Source organism: Mandrillus leucophaeus, unplaced genomic scaffold (assembly GCF_000951045.1).
Source record: "Mandrillus leucophaeus isolate KB7577 unplaced genomic scaffold, Mleu.le_1.0 Scaffold844, whole genome shotgun sequence".
Classification (NCBI taxonomy): Eukaryota; Metazoa; Chordata; class Mammalia; order Primates; family Cercopithecidae; genus Mandrillus; species Mandrillus leucophaeus.
The window spans coordinates 243,420-253,697 of NW_012109186.1; the positions used below are offsets into that span (position 1 = coordinate 243,420).

Consider the following 10,278-nt stretch of genomic DNA (forward strand, 5'->3'; position numbering starts at 1 on the left):
TTGGCCAGGCTGGTCTCAAACTCCTGACATTGTGATCTGCCCACCTCGGCTTCCCAAAGTGCTGGGATTACAGGCATGAGCCACCACGCCCAGCCTAAAAGTACACAAAATATTTTTAAAAGTATTATTAGGGATAATTTATGAAGAAATTATATAAATTAATAAGAAAAACATGAGGAACCCAATAAACACACAGGCAAAGGACATATACAGGCAAATCATTCAAAAGGAATATAAACATCCGATGATGAAAAAATATTTATCCCCACCATTAATGGAAGAAACACAAACTAAAGTAACCCTGTAATACCATTTAATGTCTATTAACTTAGCAAGAATTTGGGGGGGATGCAATGCTGGTGAAGTTGTAGTAAAAATACTTCACTGATGTACCCCTGCTGGCAAAAACTGTTACAACTTGTAGCATGAACCAGAGAAATATTTATGCCCTTTAACCCAGTAATCACATCCTCTGTAATGTCTTCCAAGATATTAGCTCAATGGAAATGACTATTAGACATGAATATGTTCAATGCAGGATTATCTAAAAATAAAAAATTAGAAACAATCTAATGGTGAAAAATACCTGAATGGTTTAGTAAATTAAAGCAAACTGACATGACAGACTTACTCAGAAATATTAGATAATTATCTAGACTGCAAAAATGGGGAAAAACTTTACAGTGTTAAGGGTACAAAGTAGCATGAATACTATATTTGCAACTCTGTTAAATAGAAAGGTATGTAGAATGGAATTAGAAAATGATTTACATTATAGCAAGGGAATATGGGTGAATTTTTTCTATCATTATTTTAAACCATGTGGTCATGTCAATTTTCAATTAATAATGTGATGTAAGTAAACAAGTGATAAGTATTTCTCATTTGTCTCTCTTAAAATAAACAGACATACTGTACAATCTACAGTATTAATTCCATATTTGGTAAATCTTCTAAATGGATATTTAACTTAAAATATTGCCAAAATGAAAATACGTCTTTCAGTAAATGGTTAACTACATAAAAACATGTATTTCCAAGGATTGGCCTAAAAAATACTATGGTCATTTATCCACCCAACATTTTAACAAATGTCACCCTTTCTTACTTTACCTTTGCTATATGTTCCAGCCATCGGCCTAGTGCAATAAACACAAACAGCATAGGGGGTGTGTCAAAGAAAGTAATAGGGTTCACTTTGGCTCTTTCATACATTGCAACTAGAAGAATAACCAAAGAGTAGGCAAATGCAATGGTGGTTGCCAGCACAATCAGTACGTCCATATTTGCTGTCTTATGCTTCAGTGCTTTATAAGCCTGAATGTAGAAGTACCAGCCTCCGAAAAACTGCAATATAGGAATGATAATCAATGAATTTTTAAAAATTCATATATATATCAACAACTTAAAGTATCAATAGTCATTTTCTTTGGCTTTTAGCTAACCCATAAACACTAAAAGGAGATTAAGCCAAAACAATCATGTTTGTATTTCAATAGATGTACATGCAGAGGGAGGTATTCAAATTGCTGCATAAGCCTGTGGGGGCTATCATCTACGATCCAATGGATATTCCATAATACAAGGAAAATCAGATGTTTCTCCCATTTTTTTTTTTTTTTTTTTTTTCCAGACAGAGGCTCTTGCTCTGTCACCCAGGCTGGAATACAGCGGTGCAATCTCGGCTCACTGCAACCTCAGCCTCCCAGGTTCAAGTGGTTCTCCTGCCTCAGCCTCTTAAGTAGCTGGGGTTACAGGCATGTTCTACCATGCCCGGCTAATTCTTTTGTCTTTTTTGTAGAGACGGGGTTTCACCATGTTGGCCAGGCTGGTCTCGAACTCCTGACAAGTGATCCACTGTGCCCAGCCCGAGTTACCACTTTTCACAGAAGGACTCATGGGATTGCCACACAAGATCTTAATTGCACTACTAGTATGCTTTAGATATGATCATTAGGATATCATTTTTATACCACATTCAACAAATATATGGTCCCAGATAGAAAAGGATCTCATTAAAAGTCTCCCAATTCCTGTCACTACTACTCAGTGATAGAGGATTTGACATTTATTATTGTTTCTTGTATCCAAAGTCTTGCTTCCCTCTGGATTTTTTTTTTCATCCTGCTAAAGTATATAACCACTAGTATAACTTTTAGTGAAGTTAATGGATGGCAAAAGTGTTTTGACTATTTATGTCTAAAAAACGTATTTTTCCCTATATCTTGAGTGGGGTTATAGTTTAGCTGGGCACTAAATTCTAAGATGGATGGGCATGACTTCTAGAATGACTGTGTGAGGAGCTCAGCAAATCCTTTCCTCAAAAAGCAATGATAAAACTGACAAAAGTATCAAAAAATAGCCATTGAAATACTCTGGAAATTGACCAAAGGGCATACCACAAATTAAGAAGGATTTATTCAAGAATATCTGCTGAAGGGTTATCAGTGCAAATGGTGCAGTAAGACCTCTAAAATTCTCTCTGTAAAAGCCATGAAAAAACGGGCAGAAATTGTAAGAACCATCTTTTTCCAGAAATCTGGAAATCAAACAAAAGTTTGCAGCAATCTAGGAAGCATTTATTCAAGAAAACAAGATGGAGTACAAAAAAACAGAATGAATAAGACATAGTATTTCATAGCACAACAGGATGAATATAGTCAATAATAACTTAATCATACATTTAAAAATAACTAAAAGAGTATAAATGGATTATCTGTAACACAAAGGATAAATGCTTGAGGGGATGGATACCCCATTTTATATGTGTTTGTTACTCATTGCATGCGTGTATCAAAACATCTCATATACCTCATAAATATATGCACATGCACCTACGCTGTACCCAGAAAACTTCTGTGTTCTAAACAACACCACCAAGGAAGTAAAGAGACAATACCAGAATGGGAGAAAATATTTGAAAATCATATATCAGATAAGGGACTTGTATCTAGAATACATATTCTTACAACTCAGTAATAAAAAGACAAACAATCCAATTAAAAATGGGCAAAAATGGTCAGGCGCGGTGGCTCACGCCAGTAATCCCAGCACTTTGGGAGGCTGAGGCGGGTGGATCATAAGGTCAGGAGATCGAGACCATCCTGGCAGCATGGTGAAACCCCCGTCTCTACTAAAAATACAAAAAAATTAGCCAGGCGTGGCGGCGGGCATCTGTAGTCCCAGCTACTCGGGAGGCTGAGGCAGGAGAATGGCGTGAACCTAGGAGGCGGAGCTTGCAGTGAGCCAAGATCGCGCCATTGCACTCCAGCCTGGGCGACAGAGCGAGGCTCCGTCTCAAAAAAAAAAAAAAAAAAGGCAAAAATTTGAATTGTTTCTCCAAAGAACATTTATGAAAGGCCAATAAGCACAAGAAGAGATACTCAACATCATTAGTCATCAGGGAAATGCAAATCAAAACCAAAATGAGATACCAGTTCGCTTCCACTGAGATGGCCATAATAAAAAGGTAATAGCAAGTGTTGACATGCATATGGAACAATTGGAACGTCAATACAATGTTGGTGGGGATATGAAATGATACAGCTGCTTTAGAAAAAGTTTGGCAGTCCCTTAAAAGGCTAAATATAGAGTTACTAGATGACTTAGTAATTCCACTTCTAGGTATATCCCCAAGGGAATTAAAAACATAAGTTCACACAAAAACTTGTACATGAATGTTCATAGCAGCATTACTTACAATAGCAGCAATATTCATAAAGTGGAAACAACCCAATTGTCCATAAACTGATGAATAAATCAACAAAATGTAGTATATTCATACAGCAGAATATTATTTGGTAATACAAAGGAATGCAGTAATGATACATGCTAGAACACGGATCAACCATGAATATACTATGGTAAATAAAAGAAGTCGGTTACAAAGGACCACATATTATATTATTCCATTTATATGAAATGTCCAGAATAGGCAAATCTATACAAATATAAAGTAGATTAGTGGTTGCCTAGGGCAGAAAGAGCAGAACCAGTACAGGTAAGAGATTAGGACTAAAGAATGACTACTAATGAGTTTTATTTTAATGGGGATGAAAATGTTTTGAAATCAGATAGTGGTGATAGTTGCACAGTCTGTGAATATACTAAAATGCACTGGGTTGTACACTTTAAAAAGGTGAGTTTTATGGTATTTCAAAAAAGCTATTATTTTTCAATCCTTAAAAACATATAAAAGCCTACTCATTCTTTATCATTCTTTTTAATATCTACTCAGTATCCCATGATATGGATGTATCATAATGTATTTAGTCCCTAATGACTGAAATTTAGTTTTTCCCTATCTTTTGCTATTGTAAACAATACTATAATGAACATCTTTGCATATATATCATTTCATACATATGCAAACATGTCTGTTGGATAAATTTCTACAAGTGGAACCTCTGAGGCAAAGGCTGTGTGCAATTTCACCTTTGACAGATATTGCCAGATTGCAAAGGCTATGTGCAATTTCACCTTTGACAGATATTGGCAGCTTGTATCAATGTACACTCCACCAGCAATACATGAGAGATCAAAAACACAGTGTTAACAAAATTGTTAACTTTACCAATCCAATAGGTGAAAATGGTACTTCAGAGCCATTTTAATTTGCTTTACTCATTACAAATGAGGTTGAACATCTTTTCATGTTTAAGAGGTATCATTTTTGCTTTTCTGTGAACTGTCAGTTCACATCCTTTATCATCAAAAAGAAATTTTGGGCTGATGACATTTGTCTTATTGATGTATAAAAGTTCTTCATATATGAAGAAAATTAACCTTCATCTATGATATGAATTATAATTATTTTAATTGCCTTTTGACTTTCCATTCAGTGTTTTCCTCCCAAGAAGAAATGTTTAGGTATCTGAATTCATCAATCTATTAATCTTTTCTTTTATCGGTTTTGTATCATATTTTAGAAAAACGCTTCCTACTCCAATATTGTTTTTTTCTCTTTTTTTTTCTTTTTTTTTTTTTTTGGTGAGAAGGAGTTTCACTGTTGTTGCCCAGGTTGGAGTGCAATGGCATGATCTTGGCCCACTGCAACCTCCGCCTCCCAGGTTCAAGCAATTCTCCTGCCTCAGCTTCCTGAGTATCTGGGATTATAGGCGCATGCCACCATGCCTGGCTAATTTTTTGTATTTTTAGTAGAGACAGGATTTCACCATCTTGGCCAGGCTGGTCTTGAACTCCTGACCTCAGGTGATCCACCCACCTCGGCTTCCCAAAGTGCTGGGATTATAGGCATGAGTCACTGCGCCCGGCCTGTAATATTGTTGTATAAATGAATTAGATGTTATCATTGGGAAAAGCTAGATGAAGGCTACATGGAAATTTTCTGTACTATTTTTGTACTTCCTTGTGAGTCTAAAAGTATTTCAGTGATGAATTGATGGATTGATGTATGATACAGCAAATACAGTAAAATATTAATTGTAGAATCCAGCTGGTGTATATAGGGTATCTACTGTACAATTCTTCTGACTTTTCTGTATGTCTGAAAGTTTCATAATATTGAAAAAAAATGCTCCAAATATTTCTTCTAGTAATTTCATGATTTCATTATTTACATTCAATTTTGGGAGGCGGGCAAAGTCTTGCTCCATCCCCTAGGCTGGAGTGCAGTGGCATGAACACAGCTCACTGCAGCCTCAACCTCCCAGGCTCAAGCAATCCTCCCACCTCAGCTTCCCGAGTAGCTGGGACTACAGGTACATGCTACCACATCTCGCTAAAGTTTTACTTAATTTTTATTCTTATTTTTATTTTTTAATTTTTTGAGATAGAATCCCACTGTGTCGCCCAGGCTGGAGTGCAGTGGCACAGTCTTGGCTCAGTGCAACTTCCACCTCCCAGGTTCAAACAATTCTCACGCCTCAGCCTCCCGAATAGCTGAGATTACAGGCGCATGCCACCACACCCAGTTAATTTTTGTATTTTTAGTAGAGAGGGGTTTCACCATGTTGGTCAGGCTGGTCTTGAACTCCTGACCTCAGGTGATCTACCCACCTCGGCCTCCCAAAGTGCTGGGATTACAAGCATGAGCCACCACGACTGGCCTAAATTTTTACTTTTTGTAGAGGTGGGGTTTTACCTGTTGCCTGGGCTGGTCGTGAACTCCTGGGCTCAAGTGATCCTCCCACCTCAACCTCCCAAAATGCTGAGATTACAGGCGTGAGCCACCACACCCAGCCTACATTCAAATTTTTGCTTAAACTGGAACTTATTTTGGTACAAGGTTAATTTTTTTAATTATACAAATAAATACATTCTAGCTGTAAAATTTTCAGTGTTGAAACGATGCAAGTTTCTCTTTGCTCTTCTCCCTCAATCCCACTCTCTTCCTGAGATAAACACTGTTAATCATGTGTATACACTAGTCTTTTCTCTAGGTGTTTATATACATACATAAGTACATATACATGTAGTTTTGCATTTTTTACTAAATGGGATTATGCCACAAGTATTACACTGCAACTTGTTTTGCTTAAGTAAATAATATGTCCTAGAAATCTTTACTTGTCAGTTAATATTGATTTATTTTACTCTTTTAACATATGTATTGTATTCTACAATATGTCTATACATAATTTATTTAAACATTCCCTATTAAAGGACATTTAATATAGATTGGTTCTAAATTTTTGCTCTTAAAATTATATAATAAATATAATCTTATGAATGTTCATATTCCTTTTTTTAAAAAAAACAAAGTCTCATTCTGTCACCCACGCTGGAGTGCAGTGGTGTGATCTCAGCTCACTGCAGCCTCCGCCGCCTGGGTTTAAGTGATTCTCATGCCTCAGCCTCCAGAGTAGCTGGGACTACAGGAGCACACCATCACACCTGGCTAATTTTTGTATTTTTCATAGAGATGGGGTTTCACCATGTTGACCGGGCTGGTCTCGAACTCCTGACCTCAAGTAATCCACCCACCTCAGCCTCCCAAAGTGCTGGGATTACAGGTGTGAGCCACCCTGCCCAGCCATATATGATCATATTTCCACAGGAAAGAATCCTAGCAGCTGATTTGCTGGGTTGGAGAAAGTGATCAATTTAAATCAATATGCCTTACACCGGGTTTTAAGACTTTATAAAATTTGAGTCTTTAATGCATCTGGAATTTATTCAATTACATGCTACTAGATAGGAATCCTACTGTATTTTAAAAGTTAATTTTCATTTATTCATTCAAACCCAATTCTTTTTTGGTTAATAGAGATATGACAATTATCTTTTTACATTCCATGCTTGAAGAGTACCATTAAATCATACCTTATCCTTCCATTTTCCAGTTTCCTTAATTTTAATCATATCTTATTTTCCCCACCTTTAATTATCTTCACAACTCTTCTCTGAACCTTACCAAGTTTTTTTTCTGGAAATTTTATTAATCACACAAAAATTCTTACTTACAACAAGTTCCAAAACACCATCTCCTTCATCAGCATTTTCTATCACAGTGGCTCCAAATCCAAGCTCTCGGATGAACTCTGCTATCATTGGGGGTTGTATAACAGTAGGATTATACCTTACTTCTGCCTTGCCAGCCATCAGGGCCACAAGTATAGAATATATTCCTAAGAGCATTGATAAGAAAAACAATACAGGTAACATTCTTTTTAAAAAGAGTAATGTTATAATTACCTTTTAATATTCTCAAATATGAAAGGATTTCTCTTAAGTATGAAAGGATTAAAGTGAATCTGGAGAAATTCATTATTTAACTTTTATACCAGTCTTGACCCCAAGCAATTAGAACTATTCCAAAAGATTGCCTCATTTTTCTTAAACTTTTTATTATGGAAATTTTCAATTATGTGTATGTGTGTGTGTGTGTATAAGAACATAATAAACTTGATGTACCTATCACCTTGCTTCATAATACTTGGCTAATCTTATTTCATATACATTCCTACACCCACCACTCACTGCCCTCTACCCAGATTATGCTGAAGCAAGTCCCAGACATCACATCATTTCATGTGTAAATATTTAAATATGTACCTCTAAAAAATACAGACTCTTTTTTAAAAACCAAAATACCATTTTCACACCTAAAATAATTATTCAATATCATCAAATATCCAGGCAGTATTCACTTTTTTTTTTTTTTTGAGACGAAGTGTCGCTCTATCACCCAGGCTGGAATGCAGTGGCTGGATCTCAGCTCACTGCAAGCTCCGCCTCCCGGGTTCACGCCATTCTCCTGCCTCAGCCTCCCAAGTAGCTAGGACTACAGGCGCCCGCCACCTCACCCAGCTAGCTTTTTGTATTTTTTTTTAAGTAGAGACGGGGTTTCACCGTGTTAGCCAGGATGGTCTCGATCTCCTGACCTCGTGATCCGCCCCTCTCGGCCTCCCAAAGTGCTGGAATTACAGGCTTGAGCCACCGCGCCCGGCCAGTATTCACATTTTTACAATTGTCTTATAACTGTTTACTAGTTTAACAGTTTTTTGTTTGACTTGGATCCAAATAAGGCCTATGAATTGCAATTGCTTGAGACTGTATCTTGTACATATAAAGCATTTTTAGAAATTAATAAGACAGAGTACTAGAGAAAGGGACTCAGCTGGGCATGACTGCTCATGCCTGCAATCCCAGAACTTCGGGAGGCCGAGAAGGGTGGATCGCTTGAGTCCAGGAGTTTGACACCAGCCTGCGCAATATGGCAAAATCCTGTCTCTACAAAAAAATACAAAAATTAGCTGGGCATGGTGGTGCATGCCTGTGGTCTCAGCTACTCAGGAAGCTGAGGTGGGAAGATCACTTGAGCCTGGGAGGTCAAGGCTGCAGTAAGCAGTGTTCATGCCACTGCAATGCACCATGTGTGACGGAGTAGGATCCTGTCTCAAAAAAAAAAAAAAAATAGAGAAAGGAGTTCAGGCACTTATGAAATCATAATTGTAGCAAAGAATCCAAAAATATACCAACATACACATTATAATACTATCAAATAATAGTCATTTATTTAAATTATCAGGTTTTAGTGTCTGACACACAGTAATCTAAAAAGCTCTTATTCCTAGAAAAAAAGTCCCACGCAACTTGCTAACCAAAAAAAGGAGTTCATTTTATGGCAGTCATGCTGTTCACTAGTGCAAACCTTTTTTTTAACAACCATTCCACTTTTCTAGGCCAGCTAATGCTGTCATTGCCAGGAAGAAAATTAATTCTACATAGCAAAAATAAAGCTCTTTCTAGGAATCTGTGGCATTTGATGGCTACCTGCAGGGAATGGTGATCAACAGTCCATAGGTCAAGTCTGAGGTTTGATAAAAAAGAAAAAATGATTAAATATTAATTTAATAGCTTTAAATAAGTAAACAGAATAGTGGAGGGTGTAAGGGGAAGTGGGGATGGTTAATGGGTACAAAGAAAAAGAATGAATAGGACCTAGTATTTGATAGCACAACAGTGTGACTATAGTCAATCATAATTTAATTGTACATTTAAAAGTAACAGAGTATAACTGAATTGTTTATAATACAAAGGATAAATGCTTGAAGGGATGGATACCCCATTTTCCATGATGTGATTATTATGCATTGTATGTTTGTATCAAAACATCTCATGTACCCTATAAATATACACACCTACTATATACTCACAAAAATTAAAAATTAAAAAAATAGATAAACGTATACACGGTGAAAAAAAGAAAACAAAATACCTAATATAATCTAATTTTTCTATATAAAGTGCTTACATTTTGGGCTTTGCTGGTATCAAACAATTCAGGTGATCAGTTCATGGGGAAGTGTCAGTAATATGGGAAAGGTATAGAGAAAGTAGGAAAAAATCTTTTTGCTTCAGCTGAATGTAATCTATGGGCAAACAGAAATAGAAGGGAAAATTTGATTTTTCAAATGCCGAAAACATAAGTTCAATACTTATGTAAATTGCAGATAGTTTAAAAAACTCTTCAAACGATCATAAGAACTCTTTCTATTCATTTCTTAAAATATAATGCAGGGCCAGGTACAGTGGCTCATGCCTGTAATCCTAGCACTTTGGGAGGCCCAGGTGGGTGGATTGAGGTCAGGAGTTCAAGACCAGCCTGGCCAACATAGTAAAACTCTGTCTCTACTAAAAATACAAAAATTAGCCAGGCATGGTGGCACACACCTGTAGTCCCAGCTATTAGGGAGGCTAAGGCAGGAAAATTGCTTGAACCCAGGAGGCAGAGGTTGCAGTGAGCCGAGATGGTCCCATTGTACTCCAGCCTGGGCAACAGAGTGAGACTTGTCTCAAAATATAAATTACATA

General features: G+C 36.8%; 1 protein-coding gene across 3 annotated transcripts in view; it reads right to left on the minus strand.

The window, feature by feature from the left end:
* ATP7A (ATPase, Cu++ transporting, alpha polypeptide) overlaps positions 1-10,278 on the minus strand; it is a 156,721-nt gene that overhangs the window by 43,572 nt on the left and 102,871 nt on the right. For all 3 annotated transcript variants that reach the window (XM_011968458.1, XM_011968459.1, XM_011968457.1), the window contains one exon: positions 7,426-7,589. In XM_011968458.1, the coding sequence (XP_011823848.1) occupies positions 7,426-7,589 (164 nt within the window). The remainder of the gene's footprint in view (positions 1-7,425; positions 7,590-10,278) is intronic.